This window comes from Malaclemys terrapin, chromosome 2, assembly GCF_027887155.1.
Source record: "Malaclemys terrapin pileata isolate rMalTer1 chromosome 2, rMalTer1.hap1, whole genome shotgun sequence".
NCBI lineage: Eukaryota > Metazoa > Chordata > Testudines > Emydidae > Malaclemys > Malaclemys terrapin.
Window position 1 is genome coordinate 197431961 of NC_071506.1, and position 26276 is coordinate 197458236.

At 42.5% G+C, this 26276-nt stretch overlaps 1 protein-coding gene across 6 annotated transcripts in view; it reads left to right on the plus strand.

Annotated features, from left to right (window-relative positions):
* ELMO1 (engulfment and cell motility 1) overlaps positions 1-26276 on the plus strand; it is a 453353-nt gene that overhangs the window by 136076 nt on the left and 291001 nt on the right. For all 6 annotated transcript variants that reach the window (XM_054019260.1, XM_054019259.1, XM_054019255.1 and 3 more), the window contains exons 6-7: positions 1550-1719; positions 20418-20453. In XM_054019260.1, the coding sequence (XP_053875235.1) occupies positions 1550-1719; positions 20418-20453 (206 nt within the window). The remainder of the gene's footprint in view (positions 1-1549; positions 1720-20417; positions 20454-26276) is intronic.

Here is a 26276-nt window from a genome sequence, read left to right on the forward strand (position 1 = left end):
AAGGGTATGTCTACACTTACCATGGATCAATGCTGCAGCAATCGATCCACTGGGGGTCGATTTAGCCATTCCATGCATCTGATGAAGTGGGTTTTAGCTCACGAAAGCTTATGCCCAAATAAATTTGTTAGTCTCTAAGGTGTCACAAAGACTCCTCATTGTTTTTGCTGATACAGACTAACACGCTACCACTCTGGAACCTGTCACTTAATCTCTGTGTGCCTTAATTTACTCCTCTGTAAAATGGAGGAAAATTATCCTTCCTTACCTCCTGGGGGGGCGGGGATGTTGGGAGGTTTAATTTATTAATGTTTATCAAGCATTCTGAAATCGATTAATAGAAGGTTATAAAAACCAATATGTACTTTATCATTTCCGATCTCTCCTGTTCAAAAATATTCCCTTATACATTCAAACCTGGATATTCACAGCACCTACTGAAAAGCCATTGTACTTGCAGGTGTAGAATAATTATTACATAGCAAAGAAATTGTCAGACAGAACAAATTCAGCTTTCCCTAGTGCAAATATAATATCAAAGAGAGTGACTGTGCCAGGCCTTACCACTAATTCAGTTTCCTAATGGGCTACTGCTTCAGATTCACGCTTCAGTCAATGCACATAAGTGTGTTGTAGGAAATTGAATTTTACAAGCATCTGAGTATAGCAGGGAAGGTTCTATCAATAGCAGAAAGATTGGTTAGCTGTTAGCTGAAGCTTTTGGACATTGTATCCAGGTAATTGTTATTCTGGGATCATTGACTGAAAATGTGAGATGAATGTATTTTAAAGTATTTGCTTAACTATGCAAAACAGATTTACGTGGCTTCTGGACAATTTAATTTAAAAAAAAATCCCTTTAGCTCTTTATTTTTTCTGTTCCTGTCAGATTTCACATTATTTCTCATCAGCGAGGTAAACATTGATGGGCAGGATATTTTTAATATGTGATTCAATTGAGTGATATAAGATGATGTATGTGTGATAACGTCATATAGTTTAGGAGGAAATCATTCCTATGTTCTTTGGAAATACAAATACCATGGATATAAAACTGAGAAAAAGCAAAAGAAAAAAGGTAGGGAAAGGAGCGGAAGAAACAGAAATCAGTACTATGTGCGCTCTGCATAGGATCTGGAGTAGGATAATATATTTTTGTTTAAGGGTGATGGAAGAGTGCGTTGAATGGAGTAAATGTAGATTGAAAAGAACTGCCATTGTCCTAATTATAAAGAAACTACATTTATGTACTTTGCTTTTTGGGGTAGTTTTAATTGTTTGGATCACACTTCATATTAAGGGTACATAACCTTTTTGGGCCATGGACTGTCTTTTTTTTTTGGTCAGTGTTTGTTTGTTTCTTTACAGTGCCCAGCACAAAGGGATACTGGTCCAAGACGGTGCTCTTGGGTACTAGCACAATACAAATAATAATCCGTTCCGTTCGGAGAAATTAGGAGCCCCAATACATCATTTACACAATACATTTATAACTAAGAGTTTGAGGAGTTTTTTTTAATGTTTTTTTTTCTCTTTTGTCTCTGGTGAGGCTCAAAATGCACAGCAGCTCCACGAGAGGATCCAATCTTCTAGTATGGATGCCAAGTTAGAAGCACTGAAAGACTTAGCCAGTTACTCACGGGATGTTACGTTTGCCCAGGAATTTATAAATCTAGATGGTATCTCTCTCCTAACGCAGATGGTCGAAAGTGGCACAGAGTAAGTATTTTGCTTGAACTGTAACATTTGTTTCCACCAGTTTTGTGTCTCACTCTCTCTCATACACACTATTTTAGCTTGAAATATTAGTAAACACTCCTCACTTCCTAAAACTAAATGAACATAAGAAAATGAAAAGCAGTATTTGAACAGTCCTCTGCTACTAAAACAATATCAGTGTAATCACATGAAACCTTGTAAAAATGTGTTGTTTCCCCAAAGGGAAAAGGAAATCTTAGGAAGTCACGAGTCACTTCTGTGCCACAAAGCCCAGGAATCAACATGGTCTTCATTGCCCTGAAATAACAAGCTTCATTTGTTAAACTTTTGGTCCTAAGGTTCCTGTTAAATAGTGACAACTGATAACTGGTTTTTAAATGTATACTTTTTGATACAATGTAAAAAAATCCACTTCCTTTTGTTTTAATTTTATGTCTTTAATTTTTGTTTCATTTTTGATGGGATTTTCAAAGATTTTTATAGGTCAGTAGGTGTTAGACACCTGACTCCTTTACACTCTTTTGGAAAATGTCAGCCATTTTTACCGGTGTGAAGTGGCCTTATCCTGTTCCAGTAAAGTAACTGAGAGTTCTGTTATTGACTTCATGGGCATAGGCAGTTATTTGAAGTTTGTTCAAAATAGACCCCCCACCAGTTGGTGCATCACACTGTTAAGTAGTGCTTTAATAGTTTCTATTTGCAACGGGCTTTTGAGATCCTTGGGTGAAAGGTGCTGTTTACAGAGAGTGTTTTGCTGTCACTCTATCAGATACTGTGAAGGGCACCAGCGTGGATATTTTAGATTACTGCTTGCAATCCAGCTAGTGATACAAAGGGTTTGATTCTGGACTCCCTCACAACAGTTTTACACTGGCATAAGGACTTGTCTATACTACTTGTCTATACTAGAGATTTACACACTGATGTACATACAGTAGAACAAACCCTAGGCTGATCTATACTCACAAGCTGTACTGGTTTAATTAAAATAACTTTTCAATAATTTTTTGTTAAATTGGCTAATATTGCTTCAGCTTTTGTTGGTTAGTGACCAAATTTAGCTAAATCAATATAAGCCAGGTTTAAATTGATTTAAGTGTGTCCTTATACTCTTAGTTAAAATAAGCTCAAGTGTGTATATATGCAGGCTGCATGCAATGTTATTGCAGCTGTGCTGTCCCAGGATATTAGAGAGAAAAGGTGGGTGAGGTAATATTTTTTTATTGGACCAAGTTCTGTTGGTGAGAGAGACAAGCTTCTGTTGGGAGTTGCGTTGTATGTAAGAGAGGAGTATGACTGCTCAGAGCTCCGGTATGATACTGCAGAAAAACCTGAGAGTCTCTGGATAAAGTTGAGAAGTGTGAGCAACAAGGGTGATGTCGTGGTTGGAGTCTGCTATAGACCACCAGACCAGGGGGACGAGGTGGACGAGGCTTTCTTCTGGCAACTAGCAGAAGTTGCTAGATCACAGGCCCTGGTTCTCATGGGAGACTTTAATCACTCTGATATCTGCTGGGAGAGCAATACAGCGGTGCACAGGCAATCCAGGAAATTTTTGGAAAGTGTAGGGGACAATTTCCTGGTGCAAGTGCTGGAGGAACCAACTAGGGGCAAAGCTTTTCTTGACCTGCTGCTCACAAACAGGGAAGAACTAGTAGGGGAAGCAAAAGTGGATGGGAACCTGGGAGGCAGTGACCATGAGATGGTCGAGTTCAGGATCCTGACACAAGGAAGAAAAGAGAGCAGCAGAATACGGACCCTGGACTTCAGAAAAGCAGACTTTGACTCCCTCAGGGAACAGATGGGCAGGATCCCCTGGGAGAATAACATGAAGGGCAAAGGGGTCCAGGAGAGCTGGCTGTATTTTAAAGAATCCTTATTGAGGTTGCAGGAACAAACCATCCCGATGTGTAGAAAGAATAGTAAATATGGCAGGCGACCAGCTTGGCTAAACAGTGTAATCCTTGCTGATCTTAAACGCAAAAAAGAGGCTTATAAGGAGTGGAAGATTGGACAAATGACCAGGGAGGAGTATAAAAATATTGCTCAGGCGTGCAGGAGTGAAATCAGGAAGGCCAAATCACACTTGGAGTTGCAGTTAGCAAGAGATGTTAAGAGTAACAAGAAGGGTTTCTTCAGGTATGTTAGCAACAAGAAGAAAATCAAGGAAAGTGTGGGCCCCTTACTGAATGAGGGAGGCAACCTAGTGACCAAGGATGTGGAAAAAGCTAATGTACTCAATGATTTTTTTGCCTCTGTCTTCACGCACAAGGTCAGCTCCCAGATTGCTGCACTGGGCAGTACAGCATGGGGAGAAGGTGGCCAACCCTCTGTGGAGAAAGAAGTGGTGCGGGACTATTTAGAAAAACTGGACGTGCACAAGTCCATGGGGCCGGATGCGCTGCATCCGAGGGTGCTAAAGGAGTTGGCGGGTGAGATTGCAGAGCCATTAGCCATTATTTTTGAAAACTCATGGCGATCGGGGGAGGTCCCAGATGACTGGAAAAAGGCTAATGTAGTGCCCATCTTTAAAAAAGGGAAGAAGGAGGATCCGGGGAACTACAGGCCAGTCAGCCTCACCTCAGTCCCTGGAAAAATCATGGAGCAGGTCCTCATGGAATCAATTATGAAACATTTAGAGGAGAGGAAAGTGATCAGGAACAGTCAGCATGGATTCACGAAGGGGAAGTCGTGCCTGACTAACCTAATTGCCTTCTATGATGAGATAACTGGCTCTGTGGATGAGGGGAAAGCAGTGGATGTGTTATTTCTTGACTTTAGCAAAGCTTTTGATACTGTCTCCCACAGTATTCTTGCCACCAAGTTAAAGAAGTATGGGCTGGATGAATGGACTGTAAGGTGGATAGAAAGCTGGCTAGATCGTCGGGCTCAACAGGTAGTGATCAATGGCTCCATGTCTAGTTGGCAGCCGGTTTCAAGTGGAGTGCCCCAAGGGTCGGTCCTGGGGCCGGTTTTGTTTAATATCTTTATTAATGATCTGGAGGATGGTGTGGACTGCACTCTCAGCAAGTTTGCAGATGACACTAAACTAGGAGGCGTGGTAGATACACTAGAGGGTAGGGATCGGATACAGAGGGACCTAGACAAATTAGAGGATTGGGCAGAAAAAAACCTGATGAGGTTCAACAAGGACAAGTGCAGAGTCCTGCACTTAGGACGGAAGAATCCCATGCACTGCTACAGACTAGGGACCGAATGGCTAGGTAGCAGTTCTGCTGAAAAGGACCTAGGGGTCACAGTGGACGAGAAGCTGGATATGAGTCAACAGTGTGCTCTTGTTGCCAAGAAGGCTAACGGCATTTTGGGCTGTATAAGTAGGGGCATTGCCAGCAGATCGAGGAACGTGATCGTTCCCCTTTATTCGACATTGGTGAGGCCTCATCTGGAATACTGTGTCCAGTTTTGGTCCCCACACTACAAGAAGGATGTGGAAAAATTGGAAAGAGTCCAGCGGAGGGCAACAAAAATGATTAGGGGTCTGGAGCACATGACTTATGAGGAGAGGCTGAGAGAACTGGGATTGTTTAGTCTCCAGAAGAGAAGAATGAGGGGGGATTTGATAGCAGCCTTCAACTACCTGAAGGGGGGTTCCAAAGAGGATGGAGCTCGGCTGTTCTCAGTGGTGGCAGATGACAGAACAAGGAGCAATGGTCTCAAGTTGCAGTGGGGGAGGTCCAGGTTGGATATCAGGAAAAACTATTTCACTAGGAGGGTGGTGAAACACTGGAATGCGTTACCTAGGGAGGTGGTGGAGTCTCCTTCCTTGGAGGTTTTTAAGGCCCGGCTTGACAAAGCCCTGGCTGGGATGATTTAGCTGGGAATTGGTCCTGCTTTGAGCAGGGGGTTGGACTAGATGACCTCTTGAGGTCCCTTCCAACTCTGATATTCTATGATTCTATGATTCTATGATAAGCTCTCAAGCTTACATGGAGCTCTGTGTAATTTCGAAAGCTTGTCTTTCTCACAAGTTGGCCCAATTAAAGATATTACCTCATCCACCTTGTCTCTGTGTGTAGGCTGGGCATTTGTGTAGATCTACTACACCGATATAAAAAGTGGCTTTCATTGACAGGGCTTTCAAACAGGGATAAGCTGCACTAAGCCACTCTTTTACTGGTGCATCATGTCTACACTAGAGGTTTGCAACAGGGTAGCTCTATCAATGCAGTCAAGTATCAGGGGGTAGCCGTGTTAGTCTGTATCTACAAAAACAACAAGGAGTCTGGTGGCACCTTAAAGACTAACAGATTTATTTGGGCATAAGCTTTCGTGAGTAAAAACCTCACTTCTTCGGATGCATAGAGTGAAAGTTACAGATGCAGGCATTATATACAGACACATGGAGAGCAGGGAGTTACTTCACAAGTGGAGAACCAGTGTTGACAGGGCCAATTCAATCAGGGTGGATGTAGTCCACTCCCAATAATAGATGAGGAGGTGTCAATTTCAGGAGAGGAAAAGCTGCTTCTGTAGTGAGCCAGCCACTCCCAGTCCCTATTCAAGCCCAGATTAATGGTGTTGAATTTGCAAATGAATTTTAGTTCTGCTGTTTCTCTTTGAAGTCTGTTTCTGAAGTTTTTTTGTTCAATGATAGTGACTTTTAAATCTGTAATAGAATGACCAGGGAGATTGAAGTGTTCACTTACTGGCTTATGTATGTTACCATTCCTGATGTCCGATTTGTGTCCATTTATTCTTTTGCGGAGGGACTGTCCCGTTTGGCCAATGTACATGGCAGAGGGGCATTGCTGGCACATGATGGCATATATGACATTCGAGGATGTGCAGGTGAATGAGCCCCTGATGGTGTGGCTGATGTGGTTGGGTCCTCTGATGCTGTTGCCAGAGTAGATATGGGGACAGAGTAGGCAACGAGGTTTGCTACAGGGATAGGTTCCTGGGTTGGTGTTTCTGTGGTGTGGTGTGTAGTTGCTGGTGAGTATTTGCTTCAGGTTGGGGGGTTGTCTGTAAGTGAGGACCGGCCCGCCTCCCAAGGTCTGTGAGAGTGAGGGATCATTTTCCAGGATAGGTTGTAGATCGTGGATAATGCGCTGGAGAGGTTTTAGCTGGGGGCTGTATGTGATGGCCAGTGGTGTTCTGTTATTGTCCTTGTTGGGCCTGTCCTGCAGTAAGTGATTTCTGGGTACCCGTCTTGCTCTGTCAATCTGTTTCCTCACTTCCCCAGGTGGGTATTGTAGTTTTACGAATGCATGATAAAGATCTTGTAGGTGTTTGTCTCTGTCTGAGGGGTTGGAGCAAATTCGGTTGTATCTTAGGGCTTGGCTGTAGACAATGGATCGTGTGATGTGTCTTGGATGGAAGCTGGAGGCATGTAAGTACGTATAGCGATCAGTAGGTTTCCGGTATAGGGTGGTGTTTATGTGACCATCAATTATTTGTACTGTAGTGTCCAGGAAGTGGATCTCTTGTGTGGACTGGTCCAGGCTGAAGTTGATGGTGGGGTGGAAATTGTTGAAGTCCAGGTGGAATTCTTCAAGGGCCTCCTTTCCGTGGGTCCATATGATGAAGATGTCATCAATATAGCGCAAGTAGAGGAGGGGCATTAGGGGACGAGAGCTGAGGAAGCGTTGTTCTAAGTCAGCCATAAAAATGTTGGCATACTGTGGGGCCATGCAAGTACCCATAGCAGTGCCACTGACTTGAAGGTATAAGTTGTCCCCAAATCTGAAGTGGTTGTGGGTGAGGACAAAGTCACAAAGCTCAGCCACCAGGCTTGCTGTGGCCTCATCAGGGATACTGTTCCTGACAGCTTGTAGTCCATCCTCATGTGGAATATTGGTATAAAGCGCTTCTACATCCATGGTGGCCAGGATGGTGTTTTCAGGAAGAACATCAATGCATTGTAGTTTCCTTAGGAAGTCGGTGGTGTCTCGAAGATAGCTGGGAGTGCTGGTAGCATAGGGTCTGAGGAGAGAGTCCAAATAGCCAGATAATCCTGCTGTCAGAGTGCCAATGCCTGAGATGATGGGGCGTCCAGGGTTTCCGGGTTTATGGATCTTGGGTAGCAGATAGAATACCCCTGGTCGGGGTTCTGCGGGTGTGTCCATGTAGATTTGTTCCCGTACTGTAGCTGGGAGTTTCTTGAGCAGATGGTGTAGTTTCTTTTGGTATTCCTCAGTGGGATCAGAGGATAGTGGCCTGTAGAATGTGGTCTTGGAGAGTTGCCTGGCAGCCTCCTGTTCATAATCTGACCTGTTCATTATGACTACAGCACCTCCTTTGTCAGCCCCTTTGATGATAATGTCAGAGTTGTTTCTGAGGCTGTGGATGGCATTGCGTTCTGTACGGCTGAGGTTATGGGACAAGTGATGTTGTTTGTCCACAATTTCAGCCTGTGCACGTCTGCGGAAACACTCTATGTAGAGGTCCAGTCTGTTATTTCGACCGTCAGGAGGAGTCCACGCAGAGTTCTTCTTCTTGTAGTGTTGGTAGGAGGGTTCCTGTGGGTCAGTGCACTGTTCAGTGGTGCGTTGAAAATATTCCTTGAGTCGGAGACGACGAAAGTAGGCTTCCAGATCACCGCAGAACTGTATCATGTTCGTGGGGATGGTGGGACAGAAAGAGAGTCCCCGAGATAGGACAGACTCTTCTGCTGGGCTAAGTGTGTGGTTGGAAAGATTGACAATGTTGTTAGATGAGTTGAGGGTACCATTGTTATAGCCCCCAGTGGCAGGTATTAGTTTAGATAGCTTACAGTCCTTTTTCCTCTGTAGAGAAGTGAAGTGTGCATTGTAAATGGCTTGTCTCATTTTTGTAAAGTCCAGCCACGTGGAAGTTTGTGTAGAAGGCTGGTATTGTATGAGAGTCTCCAGTTCTGAGAGCTCATTCTTGATCTTCTCCTGTCTGCTGTACAGGATGCTGATCAGGTGGTTCCTCAGTTTCTTTGAGAGTGTGTGGCACAGTCTCTCACCATACTCAGTGTAGTATGTTGATTGCAATGGATTTTTTACCTTCAGTCCTTTTGGTATGATGTCCATCTGTTTGCATTTGGAGAGGAAGATGATGTCTGTCTGTATCTGTGCAAGTTTTTTGTTGAGGTTGATGGATTTCCACTCCATACGGCTAAATTTAGTGCCTTGCATGGTGTCAAGTATCAGGGGGTAGCCGTGTTAGTCTGTATCTACAAAAACAACAAGGAGTCTGGTGGCACCTTAAAGACTAACAGATTTATTTGGGCATAAGCTTTCGTGAGTAAAAACCTCACTTCTTCGGATGCATAGAGTGAAAGTTACAGATGCAGGCATTATATACAGACACATGGAGAGCAGGGAGTTACTTCACAAGTGGAGAACCAGTGTTGACAGGGCCAATTCAATCAGGGTGGATGTAGTCCACTCCCAATAATAGATGAGGAGGTGTCAATTCCACTACACACCACACCACAGAAACACCAACTCAGGAACCTATCCCTGTAGCAAACCTCGTTGCCTACTCTGTCCCCATATCTACTCTGGCAACAGCATCAGAGGACCCAACCACATCAGCCACACCATCAGGGGCTCATTCACCTGCACATCCTCTAATGTCATATATGCCATCATGTGCCAGCAATGCCCCTCTGCCATGTACATTGGCCAAACGGGACAGTCCCTCCGCAAAAGAATAAATGGACACAAATCGGACATCAGGAATGGTAACATACATAAGCCAGTAAGTGAACACTTCAATCTCCCTGGTCATTCTATTACAGATTTAAAAGTCACTATCATTGAACAAAAAAACTTCAGAAACAGACTTCAAAGAGAAACAGCAGAACTAAAATTCATTTGCAAATTCAACACCATTAATCTGGGCTTGAATAGGGACTGGGAGTGGCTGGCTCACTACAGAAGCAGCTTTTCCTCTCCTGAAATTGACACCTCCTCATCTATTATTGGGAGTGGACTACATCCACCCTGATTGAATTGGCCCTGTCAACACTGGTTCTCCACTTGTGAAGTAACTCCCTGCTCTCCATGTGTCTGTATATAATGCCTGCATCTGTAACTTTCACTCTATGCATCCGAAGAAGTGAGGTTTTTACTCACGAAAGCTTATGCCCAAATAAATCTGTTAGTCTTTAAGGTGCCACCAGACTCCTTGTTGTTTCTATCAATGCAGGTACACTGGTGCAAAAATACCCAGTGTAGGCAAACCCTAAAACTGGTGTGCCAGAGCAGAGAATCAGGACCAAAGAGTTTCCAATGGATTCACATGTTGTTGACCTATAACTGCTCACTGTATTCTTCCTCCTTGTTTAGCTCATCGGAGCATGTGCAATTTGCAGTGGTGACTGGAGTGATTGCCGTCTGATTTTGTTTTTAAAGTTTGGTTAGGTGAGAGTAATTGTGGAGCAAGGACATCTGCACTGCACAGTGCATCTTGATCAAGTTTTATACTGTGTCATTTTATACAGTAAATCCTTGGTAAGATCATGCCTAATAGCCACAAGAATAGAAAACCTTAATTTAGAGTTTTGGTGAACACGGAAAGGGCAAATTCTGAACCTAACACACACATTGCACTCATTCTCCTGGTCTCTCTTGCGCTCTCCTGTTCTTCTTTAATCTTGACCATCTTGATCTTCATTGTGAGTCTGATGATCAGTCTTCACTGCAGAGTTAACTTGAGTTACGTGTTCTTGAGTTAGCCTAGCTTGAGTGAGAGCAGCCTCACTGCAAAATCACACTTGAGGTCCCATGTCCATGCTAGTGCAGCACTCACTCGCGTGTGGCACTAAGACTTCTAGGAATACGTTCCCAGTGAATTGTGGGAGACCTTGTCTGGGGGAATTATGGGAAGGCATTAGAGGACTGGGGTTGCTGAAGTAAAGGTCACTTGCATCCACGCTATAGCGTAGTTGTGCTAGCAGCTGATGAGTTGTGCTAACTTGAGCTTTAGAGTATATCCCCTGATGGATCAGCCAGCTCTAGTTTAAAGCACCACCATACTAGAGTTAAAGTGTTTTGTGTGTGGATGAGACTCAAGTTAGAGGCAATGCTCAAGTTATACCTCGAGCTAACTTTGGGCTAGTCTACACTGGCAACGTTAAAGCGTGGCTCCCACCGCTGGTGCACTGTCTACACAGTCGCCTTACAACGCTGAAACTTGCTGCTCTCATGGGGGTGTTTTTTCACACCCCTGAGCGAGAAAGTTGCAGCACTGTGAATTGCCAGTGTAGACAAGGCCATCTGTGGTGAAGAAAAAACCCTTGTTAACCTTCAGCAGACAGGCACAGTGAAGGTCTGGAGTTCATGCCACTTTTGCCAATGAGGAGTCCTGCACCATTTACACTGGCTTATTTGTCCTTCATTCCATTACTTCAGTGATAGTTCTGAGTCCATGTTTTACTGACTAGGATACCCCTGGATTTTCCAGGTAGCCGTACATGTCTTGCTAATCTGGTGTAATTAAAATAAAAATCATTGACAGGAGTTATCAGTGTCTCCCACTTACATCCCAACATGTTACTTACACTGCATGTATACAGTGCATTGGTTCAAGAAAATTAAAATGACCATTTTGCTACATACTCTCTGATGAATCGAGACTGGATAGTAAACATTCAGGAGAGTTTTGTATCTTCCTCTATTTTTTTTTTTTAATTTCATACTGTATAATTACCAGAATTCTGTCAAGATCTCCTCTCTGACCACTACACCATTTGGAATAAAAGGGCCGTAGGAGCTGTGTGTGCTGAGATTAAAATATTGTAGCTAGCAGCGGTCTGATCTTAGTGTGGACAGGGCCCTAATGAAGCTGCAAGTGTATCTGGTTAATACCAATATTTTTTACAGTAGCTGTGGAGTGGTAGCAAGTCTAGAAACGGCTTGTGTCCATCTCACTCAGGTTGATTGATGCAGCTGGCAAAGTGCTTATGCTCCAGTAAGAATGCTCAGCTTGCTTCTCTTTTAGGCTTTCTGAGTATGCTGCACGTTGTTTATTTTTACCAAACAAAATCAAGACATTGGAAAGCGTTCTTGTATTTGCTTTTAAGATGCAGATGGATTGTAAAAAGGGGTACTTCATACCCCCCACAACAAGTAAATGCTGATTACCAACGCTAGGCTTCCTGGTGTCAAATCATCTCTAGGACTTTGGTCTATGTACACAAAAAGGACTGCACACATGCATAAACAAGAAGTGACTTCAGACTCTTCATATGCTAGGGAAAGTTATTGGGTTTTTTTAAAATGAGCTGTTTCTATCTAGTACATAGCATTTCTTAGTAGGTTTTATTACTATATTATCGTGCACAAGAAACCCAGGTTGTGCTTGGCCACAGAGGGATGTGCAGGTCCTGATCCTGATGCACAGGAATTGACATATAGGGTCAAGAGACTACTTGTTCCTGTTCGCCCTTAGGCAAAAGGACACTGAAAAGAGGGAAGGGAGGAAGCAAGACTAGGGTGATCGGACAGCAAATGTGAAAAATCGGGATTGGGGTGAGGGGTAATAGGAGCCTATATAAGGAAAAGTATCAGGGGGTAGCCGTTTTAGTCTGTATCTACAAAAACAACAAGGAGTCTGGTGGCACCTTAAAGACTAACAGATTTATTTGGGCATAAGCTTTCATGGGTAAAAACCTCACATTTTTTTCTGCATCCGAAGAAGTGAGGTTTTTACCCACGAAAGCTTATGCCCAAATAAATCTGTTAGTCTTTAAGGTGCCACCAGACTCCTTGTTGTTTTTATATAAGAAAAAGACCCCAAAATCAGGACTGTCCCTATAAAATTGGGACATCTGGTCACCCTAAGCAAGACATGCAACAATTTCCTGCCCCCGCCTGGCTCTGAGCTGCCCTAATAGTTGGTGCAAAATGTGCACCCCTATACTTGAGGAAACAGAAGCAAAATTGTCTGAAAGAGATTGTGCCTCAGCCAGGCACAGTCTCCTTGCTGCGCCTTCTGGGATGTGGTCTCCCTCCCACCCACAAAACCTCCCTCCCCCTCCCTCTCCCTGGGCTACTGTATCCCATAATCTAGCCCAGAATCAGTATTTTAGCAAATAGCATTGGTGTTGCCAGCTCTCCTGCTTTATAATAAATCTCATGATATTTAGTGTTTTTTCTTAAAGCCCCAGCTCCTGGAATCAGCTTTCATATTTAAAAAAAAAAAGTTTTTAGCTCTTTTGAAAACATGAATACTAAAGGCTGAAAAGTCAGAAAGCAAATAAAAAGAGCCAGGCTTTTACTATGGCTTTAAAATCATGAGATTTTAAAATAAATCTCATGATTTGGGGGGCCAGATGCATGATTTTTGCATGCTTGCTGTTGGCAACCCTGCCTTTGTGCTAGAAACAACTGTGTTAACAGCATAGTTCTAAAGCATTTTCCATTGCCATTGAGAACAGGGAGTGTTTCTGAGTTGTACATAATAAAAATGTCTATGCCAGGGAACATGCTCACAACATAGCTGGGTGGTAGGATACGGATGACAGCAACTATGTTTAATTTATTGTTGCATCTAGGGCCAGGTCTACTCTAGCAGCGCTTTGCTAGTGTAACTATACTGGCTTATTATACTGGCAAAGAGCTCCTAGTGTGGATGTGGCTTATTGGTGCTTTTGCTACTGTAGCTTATTCCAGCCAGCACCCCCCGAGTGAAATAAGCTCTATCAGCAAAACCTTTTATTATGATATCACTGCATCTGCACTAGAGGCTCTTGCCAACACAGCTATGCTGGTCAGAGATCACACCCTGGACTGACATAGCTATGTCAGCAAGACTTTGTAATGTAGACCTGGCCGCTACATGAATAGGGACGTAATTGGTTTGTGGGAGGGAAGAAGAGGAAAGTTGCTTCAATTTCTGCATTAGAGGAATTATGCCTTTTTCCTGTTGGAAATCACAAATGCAGCCAGACCAGATTAATCTGAATTGATTTCTAAATTGTTATTCATGTTATTCTTTTTTTTTAAAGAGAGAGAAATCTTCCAACGAGCAAGTCAGACATACTCTTTATGCAGCTACAGCATTGGCAGCTATGTGACAATCATGCATCCATTAAGCACAAATTAAACAGATCATATTGTTCAAGACCTAGTTTCGGAAGACAGTGCTAAATTATACCTCTTAGCTCACTTTTCACATGGTATTATGTACAAGGCCAGTGGAAAACTATAAAAATTATCAGTATGGAATTTTTCCTGTTCTTACCCTCTTTGGTGAATCATCCACAATGTGCCACAAAAGACACCTGAGCCAAAGCAGCAAGGAAATGTCTTACATTCTTTATAAAACCTGTCAGATGACACACTTCCACATAGGAATCTCCAAACACAGTTAAAACACATCTTGCAATATAGATGGGACCAAATCTTGTTTTAATGCTTAAAGCCCTGCAAAGTCCAAGTGAGAGCATGATTTGGTAACACATGGTTCAATCCCATCTAAACTGCATATGGAATTATGATTTGATTGTGTTGTTTGACAACACTGGGGGAAAAAAGTGGTTTCTACACTGCTGGTGCATTATGCTCACAAAGGAAACCACAATATCCAGCGGCGCCCCCCCGTCCCGTCCCGTTTCTCCCCCCCCGCCCCCCCAATGATAGGGATGTAGTAGTGGAAGAAAAGAAAAATAAAAAGAGCCAGGTGCCCCTTTTCATTCTACAATTGCTACAAACTAGGAAAGTGTTTTTGTCTGGATTGTTTTTTTCTTCCCAGGTTGCTTCATGCTTGGAATTTTTCCTTTTTATTTCCTGGTGTCTTTCCAACCTAGGCATTGTATGCAACAGGAAAAGCCCACTTTAAAGACTGAGTCAGCAAAGAGCACACCCTGAAAAAAGGGGCGGAAGAGCACTGAAAATCATGCTTTTCTATTAAATGCCTTTACTTCAGTGTGATTGTCTGCAGTGTAGTTGTAGCCATAGATCCCAGGATAGACTTCAGTGTTGTTTTTCTTACCTTGCCCATACTTAAAAACATTAGCATTTAAATGGCCCTAGCTAAGTGTTGATATTCACGCCTCTTGGGGGGGGGAGGAAGATACTTTGTGAAAAGGGAAACACTGCAGTGGCTTTAAATTTCTGAACACTCCTCACAATGAAAAATAGAAAAATAGGCTGTTTCTTAGCATGAAACTTAAAATTTGAGGAAAATGATGAGACCAGTTTAAAATCACAGGATTTGCAATTTTCCACAGGCATGGCTGGTTGGCGTCTGAAGATGTTTGGCTTTTATGAGAGTGGAAGTGCTGATGTTATAGTAGTAATTTTTTTTTTCAAACATCAAATTATTACTTAGTTTGACCTCCTGATCAGAGTGTAATCAAATTCTGAGTATGATATTAAACAGGAATTGGTACAAACAAACCTGCCCCCCCCCAGTTACTTAAATATTTTTCATTGGTTTTGGGGCTGCTAGGCAACAGTATTTCATGTTGCATAGGTTTCTTGAATATCATTTGTTTTGTATGTGGTGAAGGCTTTTTCCGGGAACTGGGATGTTGTGGCCACTAAAAACATCTTACCATATGTTTAAAAAAATGGTAAGCGTTACCAGAGCGAGAAACATTTCTGAAATGCAGTTAATTATCCCCTTGATTTTAAATGGTGTCTGATGTCCAAAATGGAGATATCCTAATGTGATGCCTGAAAATCCATCTAGAGACTAAATTTGGTTTAGCGGATCCTTCATCTGTCCAGTAGCTGTACTTGCTCTATTGCCTACATGAGGGAACATTTGTGAAAAATGTCCATTTGCCCTAACACTGGCTTTCCACAAAGTTGGAGCCATACTGTAGATGAAACTCCTAGTCCTATGACCCCTGCCTGGTGTGATTAACCCAGTGTTGTTTAAACCTACTCTGAGGCGAGCATGTTTAGACATATGATGTTTAAAAACACTGAAGGCTAGTGTACACTAGAAGCAGCTGCACTGCTGTAGCATGTCTGGTGAAGATGCTCTATGCCGACGGGAGAGGTCCCCCATTGGCACAATAAAACACCTCTGCGAGAGGTGCTAGCAATGTTGGCTGGAGAAGTTCTCCTGCCAACGTGGCATTGTTCCACACTGGTGCTTAGGTTGGTGTAACTTACATCGCTCAGAGGGGGTGGCTTATTCACACCCCTGAGTGACATAAATTGTACTGACATAAGTGGTAGTGTGTACAAGCCCTGTCAGCCACAGGAGACGTGTCTGTTTTAGCCCTCTTGATATTGCTAACCCCCATAGAGCTGCACTGGCATTACCCATGGTGTGAAATTTTCACAAAAACTCCTTAGCGTAGATGAAGCATTTGTGTGTCTTGTAGATTACCTCCGCTGAGGCCTGATCTACACTAAAGAGTTAGGTCAACCCAGCTGTGAAAAATCCACCCCCCCCCCAACATAGTTAAACTGACCTAGCCCCCTGTGTAGACAGAGCCAATAGGAGAACCTCTCCCGTTGGTGTAGGTAGGTCTACACTGAAGCGGTACAGCGCCACAGCTGCAGTGTTTCAAGTGTAGAAAAGCCCTCAGGCTAGGACTCTGTTTTTGATTCATAGGCAGCAATCTTACCACGTGAGCCAAAAGGCAGTTGACCCAGTAGGAGCTGTGCTAAGTTTGTCTCAGCTGGAAGCTACTCTTGGCATATATTACAATGCACTTTCAGCAAGAATTAAATTTGTGTGGGTTGGGGAATTCCAAATGGAACTGCTGTTTTTTTGGGATTCAGCCAGAAATTTATCACAAAGTTCCTTCGAGGCCAAACACTGAACATATTGTGGTAGCAGAATGTCTAAACCAGTAACCTTTCATTATTCGCTCTTTTACATTATGTTGGCATTCACTTTGAGTTTTTTCCTTTATAGAAACTGGTATGATAGATAGATAGATAGATAGATAGATAGATTTATCTGCTCATCAGTTATTATGAGTCCTTCACAAACATTAATTAATTTACCCTCACAACCCTCCTGTGAGGTATGAAGACAGTATTATTCCCATCCATTCCAGTGCAAGCAGCAAACAGCACATTCCCAGAAAAGACAAATATCAGGACCGCATCGCCTTCCTGATCAATAAGATCTTTGCCATATGTGACTTTATCAGTGATGCAGACCAGATCAAGTGAGTCATTACAGAAACCTGGGTGACTGACAGTGTTGGCTTACCTCATCTCTCCAGGATCCTCTGTCCACCACAGGGCCATATCTAGGGAGGACAAACTTCTGAGTGCAGTAGCCATTCTCTTCCCATCCAGGCTGAAAAGCAGGAAGATTTCTCTCAAACAGGAATCCTACACTATGATGCCATAGCTATGTCATAATAGTGTCATAGTGTAGATTCTTCCTACACCGACAGAAGGGTTTTCCATCACCGCAGGAACTCCATTTCCCCTGGTAATGGTAGCTAGGTGTACCCACAGATTGTTAGGAATTCCAAATTCAGGCTTCTCTACAAACACTAAAACACGAAAGCCTTCCCAGAGGAATTGATAGAGATGCTGTCTGACATGGTGATGAAGTTCACAAAACTAATTATTATGGTAGACTTCCGACATCCACATGGATGACACCTTTGATACAATAATCCAGAATCTTTTTTCTGACTCCTCCACATTAGGCCACCCCACTCTCCATAACCACAAGTTGCCACCAGAGATACATTCCACTTGAACAATGAAACTGGCGAGCAGTAGGTGGAATCACGTTGGGGAGAGAACTTTAACAGAAACAGCATCTCAGTGATGGCACTCACTCCCTCAACAGATGAGAACGACTCCTCACCACTTTCAGAACTAAATGCAAAACACATTGCTTAACACCTGTCCCCCCCAAACACACAAACAAACCCCCATATTTCAGGAAGGACCAGAAGGAAGAAAATCAAGAGAGACACTTGTTGTTTTTAAACAATTGGAAGGTGCTCAGATACTGTTGAGAGCCGTATGAGTATCTAGAGAGATCTTATAAATGGAGAAGTGATGCTCAGGGAACTTTATGTCCCTTGCCCCAAGTCACAGAGGAAGTCTGTAAAGTTGGTATCAGAGTCCAAATGCAGTGCCTTAGCCACAAGACCATGCTTCCTCTAGAACAGTAATTCACAAACTTTTTACTCAGGTGACACACCAACTGCATTTTGTCTTTTTTTGAGGACTGACTGTTGCCCCTGATTCCCCCTCTCCCTTTCCCACCTCTCGCTTCCTCATCCCCAGCCCCCCGGCTCTTGCTTCCCCAGCCCTGCCCACTCCTGCAGCCCCAGCCAGCCACTCTCTCCCTGCAGCCAGGCCGTACTCCTTGCTGACTGTCCATTTGCTGGCTCCTGCTGCTTCCTCTGGGTTGCTGCTGCCCAAGGGATGTGAGAGTGGGATCTGGAGGCACTTCCTTTGCACTGCTGCTGGCTGGATCCCACTCTCTATGTGACTGCCCAGGGAAGGAAGAGTGCAGGTGGACGGGCGTGCCACTGGGACACATGAGCTACCTAAACCCTTCCCATGGCCAACCAGTGGGTCAGGACCAACTGTGTGGGAACCACTGCTCTAGGATGTAACTCTTTAATATAAGTGTCTCAAAGCATTTCTCCTGCAGTGCCCTGCTTGGGACAGAGCGTGAGCTATCTCAAGAAGGCACTCAATTTTCACTCTTCCCCCAAAACCACTTACCTGAGTGACTGAAATGGAGAAACCGCATAGAAGAAAAGTCGTACATGAATGTTATGTAAATATCATGTTTTATATGTTGGACTTGTGAGATGATATAATATAAAAATGGTATATGACAATCAACACACTGATGCAGTATGTGTAGAACGTACAGCATATCGTTTATGTAGAGGAAACATACGCTTCCAAATTAGGATGTAGAAGAAGGAGAGGTAATCCTGCATTATTGCTGCGTATATCATCAAAGTTCCCCTTACTGAAGTTCCAAATATTACTGCATGGAATTGGATAGTGTTTGGTTGAAAGCAGTTAGGATGTTAGCATTCATCAGAAGAAGAGGCAAAGTAGCAGATAACCATGGTCCCAGTCCTGACCCAACTAACACCCCTTATGACATAAATTTGACTTAACTGTATTTTTTCTTTTAATCAATAGGTTACAGAGTGTAAGTTTGGCCCCATGGGAATAACTAGTCCATTTCATCATAGAAAATTGCCTTCTTAGAGGATGACTGTAGAATAAGTTGTGAATGCACTGTAAGGACAACAGAACTGGGTGACCAAGTACCTTGGACTAATTCAGACCTTGTGATATGGTATAGCCATATACAAATGCTGGAGAACATTGTTATGTCAAATCAAAGTTACCCCCAAAGAAAGGATAAAAAAGATAGGGTAGTGAGATTTGCAAATATTAAGAGTTCTCTATAAGAATTGGCATACAAGATTTGGGAATATAGCTGGGGTGAAGAAGGTGAATTTGCTCTTTGGATTCAGTGAGGATTATTATTTTTTTGGATGCCAATCTCACCATTCATAGCTTCTTTACCTTAGCTTGCTTAGTGGCATAATCAGCACTTCTGGAACTGGTTATTACTGGGATGATGATTTGCAAATCATGATTAGTGGACCGTGACTTTGAAATGTTCCTTATTATCTTTTCTCTCTTCCCTCCACTTAATATTGAGCTTGCAGTTTCCTAAATATAGTAATATGATGCCATAATTTCTGGTTCACTAATGCTGCACAGTATTGCATGTCTCTGAAAAAATAGGAAATGTCTAAACAAAACCCTCTTGGCTGTGGTACATAAACCACCCTCCACAAATAGGCACCAAGTGTTATGGAAGTTGTTACAGGGGTGATGTTATCATGAAGGTTAGAATTAGAGCTTGGCAAAAAGTGAATCCTCCTGATGCCAGACTTTTGGAATCTGTATGTACATTTGTACATTTTTCGCAGCTGGGGCCTCCTTTCCTCAAATGGGTTAATCCAGCACCCTGGATCTGGATACCTATAAATTTAGGTGTGTGGAATTTGAACCTACATTTGAAGCACAGACCCACCTTTAGTCTCTGCCTGCATACTACAGCTATAACTCAGGGAAACTAATTCCCACGTGGCTTAAAGCTGTTGTGTAGACATGACCTCACCATGTCCTTGTAGCCATGTTTAAAAACCTAGGATGAAATCCTGGCCCCACTGAAGTCAATGGGAGTTTTGCTAATTACTTCAGCAGGGCCAGGATTTTGTCCTGGGCTGTTCAGGATTTCAACCCAGTTACCTCCCATCTACACCAAAATTTTTAGCCATGTCTTCTATGATTGAGTTTTGTTTGTAATGTAGACAGGGGGTAAAAGAAACGAGCTTTCTGAGAACTGACTTCATGTTATAGCAACCTTAATACAGAAGATGTCTTAAGTGTATTATTATAATGAACTCTTTTTGTATCAAAGAAATCTGTAAGACTATGCACAGTAATGTAGGCTGTCCAGGCACTCCTAATGAAAAGATAAATAGGATCTAAAGGATCTATGTATGCTCAATTAATTTTTTCATTGGAAACTTTTTCCTTTTTTCTTTCTCTTTCTCTTTCTTTCTTAAAACAAGTATTCAGGCCAGATAATTAAAAGGTATTCTGAATTAACTAAAGCCCTTTCCTTCACCAAATATGAACTATTTCCTTTCTGAATAAGTGCCAGTAATTTATTGCCCTTTATACTATGTGTCAATCCCTGAATGTTGTTAAACTTGTCCTTTTTTTGTATTAAAATGTATCTCCTCACATGGAAGTTTTTAAATTTTACAGACGCTATCAGAAATTGCAGAAGATAATGAAGCCCTGGTAAGAACCTCATTGGAACATCGTCTTGCACACCTCTTCTTCTTTTTGCATGATTGATTCCAGGCCTTCCTGCTAATTTTATATTTAAGTACATCTGCGTTTATTGATTCAACAGCTCTTCAACCTCTATTTTCTGCTCTTTGATGTTACCTGTCAAAGATTCTTATGGGTTTTTTTTTTTTTTGCTTTGCTTGTGCAATGGATGCTTCTTTTCTATAACGACTAAAACTGTGGTGAGGGGGCTCTTGCTGTTTTAATTTGAGCAAGCAACTTCCTTTTTGTTCTTTTTAAGTCTGTGGCTTGTGTGATTACTAATAGTTACGGAGTGCTTTTGCGTGTTTTGATGTTGGTGGAATAAAATTAAGATTGATAATCATTCCAGTTTGAATTTCTGGTAGTCTCAAGTAATGATAAAACCAGTGGGATTTTGATAACCGTTTAAAGGAAAACTGCAGCATAATATATGCCTTGGTTAAATGCTTATCTCAATCACGTGTTGTCCCAGTACTTCAAATGGGACTGTTTGTGTTTAAAGTAGGGTTGTCAATTAATCACAGTTAACTCGTGTGATTAACTCAAAAAAATTAATTGCGATTAAAAAAATGAATCGCGATTAATTGCACTGTTAAACAATAGAATACCAGTTGAAATCTATTAAATATTTCGGATGTTTTTCTGCATTTTCAAATATATTGATTTCTATTACAGCACAGAATACAAAGTGCACAATGCTCACTTTATATTATTATTTTGCTTACAAATATCTGCACTGTAAAAATGATAAACAAAAGAAACAATATTTTTCAGTGTACCTCATACAAGTACTGTAGTGCAATCTCTTTATCATGAAAGTGTAACTTACAAATGTAGATTTTTTTTGTTACATAACTGCACTCAAAAACAAAACAATGTAAAACTTTAGAGGCTACAAGTACACTCAGTCCTACTTCTTGTTCAGCTAATTGCTAAGAGAAACAAGTTTGTTTACATTTATGGGTGATACTACTTCCTGCTTCTTATTTACAACGTCACCAGAAAGTGAGAACAGGCATTCGTATGGCACTTTTGTAGCCAGTGTTGTGAGGTATTTACATGCCAGATATGCTAAACATTCATGTGCCCCTTCATGCCTTGGCCACCATTCCAGAGGACATGCTTCCATGCTGATGATGCTCATTGAAAAAATAATGTATTAATTAAATTTGTGACTGAACTCCTTGGGGGAGAATTGTATGTCTCCTGTTCTGTTTTACCTGCATTTCATGTTATAGCAGTCTTGGATGATGACCCAGCACATGTTTGCTTTAACAACACTTTCACAGCAGATTTGATAAAACGCAAAGAAGATACAAATGTGAGATTTCTAAAAATAGCTACAGCACTCACCCCAAGGTTTAAGAATCTCAAGTGCCTTACAAAATCTGAGAGGGACGAGGTGTGGAGCATGCTTTCAGAAGTTTTAAAAGAGCAACACTCCGATGCGGAAATTACAGAACCCGAACCACCAAAAAAGAAAATCAACCTTCTGCTGGTGGCATCTGGCTCAGATGATGAAAATGAACATTCATCGGTCTGCACTGCTTTGGATCGTTACCAAGTAGAACCCGTCATCAGCATGGATACATGTCCTCCGGAATGGTGGTGGAAGCATGAAGGGACATATGAATCTTTAGTGCATCTGGCATGTAAATATCTTGCGACGCCGGCTACAACAATGCCACGCGAACGCCTTTTTTCGCTTTTAGGTGACATTGTAAAGAAGAAGTAGGCAGTATTATCTCCTGCAAATTGTAACCAAACTTGTTTGTCCTGAGTGATTGGCTGAACAAGAAGTAGGACTGAGTGGACTTGTAGCCTCTAAAGTTTTACATTATTTTATTTTTGAATGCAGTTATTTTTTGTACATAATTCAACATTTGTAAGTTCAACTTTCATGATAAAGAGATTGCACTACAGCACTTGTATTAGGTGAATTGAAAAATACTATTTCTTTTGTTTTTTACAGTGCAAATATTTGTAAACAAAAATAAATATTAGGTGAGCACTTTACACTTTGTATTCTGTGTTGTAATTGAAATCAATATATTTGAAAATGTAGAAAACATCCAAAAATATTTAAATAAATGATTTAACAGCGTGATTAATCGCCATTAATTTTTTAAAATCGCACGATTAGTCGTGATTAATTTATTAAATCGCTTGACAGCCCTAGTTTAAAGTTAAGCACGTGCTTACATGCTTTGCTGAATCATGGCCATAAAAGGTATTGTAATCATTATATTGGGCTACAAAATTAAAATGTCAAATATAGTTAAACAACTAAACAAAAGTCTAATTAATCACTTAGTCATGGATATGCCACCTTGACAGTTTGGTGTAGTTTATCACACAGGAAATGCAGCTTACCATTGGAATGGATGGTAAATCATGGTGTCAAAGCTGCTGTAAAGAAACTTCTAATACATCTATGGTTAAATGATTGCTAATTAAAACATTTTAAAGAAAACAAACCATGTAAAAATGTAAGGATATTATTTTTCATTCCAGTACAAAAAGCCTTGATTCTTAACATGAAAACTAGATTCTAGAATGAAACAGATGAAAAGTGAGAAGGCCTTAAAATTCTAGGAGCCACAACCGTACTGAGGCACGATGTGTCTCATGCAGGGGGATATTTGGTTCTTCTCACTTGTATATGAATAAATGCTGCTGCTGCATTCATAAATGAGTAGATCCACTTACTGTGCCTCAGTCTATTTCCCAGCAGGATGTCTATTTTGATGAAGTATTGACAAAGGTCTAAATTTTGCTCGCTACTTGGCTTCTCTGCATTTGCTTATGTGATTGTCCCAGCTTCTAAACATGTCCCTGTAGCAGGGCTAAAGCACTGCCCTGGACTTTTAACTATATTGCAGCTTGGTCTGCTGACTCGTTATATTTGTAATGTAGATGAGCTTTACTCATCTAGTAGTCCCAATAACTTGTGAGAGTTAAGTCTTGGCTACATTGGAGAAATTCATATAGGTGTAACTGCATTGAGTTTATGACATCAGTGCAAACCTCTAATGTAGATATGCTGCACCAGTGCAAAGAGGGGCCTACACCAGTGTGGCTTACTTGGATAATTTACCTATTTAAGTCACACCAGCATAAGCCCCACTTTATATCAGCACAGCGTATCTACACGAGCTTGCATCAGTGTAAAATACATTGATACAGTTATCCTACATTTTTCTATTCCTATGAAGAACAGGATTTGTCTCTGTATGTCAGCTCTTAAGCACTAGAACCATTCACTATAAGAGGGATAGATATTTCTAGGACTTGTTTTCCTAATTCATTTTTAATGTACAATATGTATAATCTTAATGAGTAAATATTTGTGTTGTTGTCTAAAGTATTCCAACTACTTGCTGCAGTTTTCATTTAGATAGCAGACTGATATGGATAGGGCCAATGGATCAGAAGTTAAAAATCCTAGAGCCCAAATGAACAAACCAAAGTTTCAAAAAGAATGAGGCCCCTTGTGTCACACACAGCCTCCCCTTCCTGTCTTCGTGACTAGTTACTTCAAAGAAGTAAAAAACTAATATTAAAAAAGAGTGAGTCATTTTTGCTTAACAAGTAGACTTGCTATTTCAGAATGTGCCGCTACCTCATTTTGTTACCGACAGTAACTTGTACATGCCATCTTAGGAAAGGTGACACTATTAAAACTTGATCTGTTGCCCTGCAAGGCTTGTATAATAATTTTCTGCTCTGAATGAGAATATTTTTGAGAAGTGGTTTAATTTCCTGTGTCCCTTGAGTCCTATTGACTGCCTTTATTTTATTTTCAAAACCTGTTTACCAACACTTTTGAGTAAAATATTGGATTGCACTCAAATTGTTGGTCCTAGAGCAATGGGGTTAGGGCTTGTCTACACATAAAGTTATTCCTGTTCCTGAATAAGTCCTGAATCCCATCCACAAAGCAGATTATACTAAACCAGAACAAGGAATTGTTAGGCTAGATCTACACAACAAAGTTTTGTTGTCCTATGTTGCTATGTTGGTCAGGGGTGTCACCTAACCGATAGCTATGCTGACAAAACCTCCAGCAGAGATCCGGCTATGCCTGGGGCGGGCAAACTTTTTGGCTGAAGGGCCACATCTGGGTATGGAAATTGTATGGCGCACCATGAATGCCACGAAATTGGGGGTTGGGGTGAGGGAGGGGTGAGGGCTGCAGCTGGGGGTGCGGGCTCAGCGGTGGGGCCAGAAATGAGGATTTCAGGGCGCAGGAGGGGGCTCCAGGCTCAGGCAGGGGGGTGGGGGTGCGGGCGCCAGCTGGGGATGCAGGCTCTGGGATGGGGCTGGGGATGAGGGGTTGGGGGTACAGGAGAGTGCTCTGGGCTGGGACAGAGGGGTTCAGAGGGTGGGAGGGGGGGATCAGGGCCGCCCTGTCCGTAGGCACCGGCCCATGGCCAATGGGAGCTACGGGCGTGGCACTTGGGGTGGGGGCAGCCTGCGGAGCCCCCTGGCTGCCCCTGTGCGTAGCAGCCGGAGGGGGGACATGCCGCTGCTTCCAGGAGCCACGGCACATGCAGAGTGGGGCAAGCCCCTGACCCTGCTCCCCGGCGGGAGATCGAGGGCCGGATTAAAATGTCTTAAGGACCAGATGCAGCCCCCGGGCCGTAGTTTGCCCACCCCTGAGCTATGCCGACAGAGGAGGGCTTCTGTCGACATAACTAAATATCACTTGTACAAGTGGTTTAGCCATGCTGGCAGTACAACTCCTTTTCTTGGTGTAAGCTGTGTCTACATTAGGAGGCTCAACTGGTATAGCTACAGCAGCAAAGCATTTGTAGTCTAGACGAGGTCTTATTCTGGAATGAGAGTGTCTACACGTTGAGTTATTCAGGAATAGCTATAGTGCTTTACATTCACACTCTTCCTTAATCTAAATTAACTTCCAAGTATAGACAAGCCCCCAGGTTATAATGGAGAGGTAAGACGCAAGCCTAGCTGTGTTACAAGTAATACTTTTTTCGAAGATGCCGGCAGATTAACATTGGTAGCGTTATGGTTAATCCTTTGTACTGAAAGCTTGAGAAGTTGGACTCAAAGTACTATTACACTGGTACTTGGTGGGCACAAAAATATGATTTGTGATAACTGCAGAATTGCTATTGCACAGATATATTGTTATATTGCAGGAGTGGCCAAACTTACTGACCCTCCAAGCTGCATACAATAATCTTCAGAAGTTGGATTCCCGCAAGACGTGCACAATCTGCCCCATGGGAGAGGCCTGCCCGGGTGTGGGCTTCTGCCCCAATGCCCATCCGTGGGGCTAAATCCCTTAAACCCCTCCCTCCCAGTCCTTTAGTCCCACCACCCCACCGCAGGTCAAAAGCCCCAAGCTTCAGTCTTGTAGGCGGAGAATGGGGGGTGTAAGCAGGGCCGGCTCCAGGCACCAGCTTAACAAGCAGGTGCTTGGGGCGGCCAAGGGAGAGGGGGCGGCACCTGCGGCAATTCGGGGGCTGCAGGTCCCTCACTCCCTCTAGGAGCAAAGGACCTGCTGCTGAACTGCCGCCGTCAATCGCGGCTTTTTTTTCCAATTGCTGCCACCGCCGATCGCAATCATTGCTCTTTTTTTTTTTTTTTTTTTGCTTGGGGCGGCAGAAATGCTGGAACCGGCCCTGGGTGTATGGGTGGCTCCCGGAGCTGCCTTTTAACTGTAAAAGAGCCACATGCAGCTTATGAGCCACAGAAAACGCTTGCCAACTGCCTCACACCTTATTTAGTAGTTCTCACCTGTGCAATGTGGCTGTCTGAAGG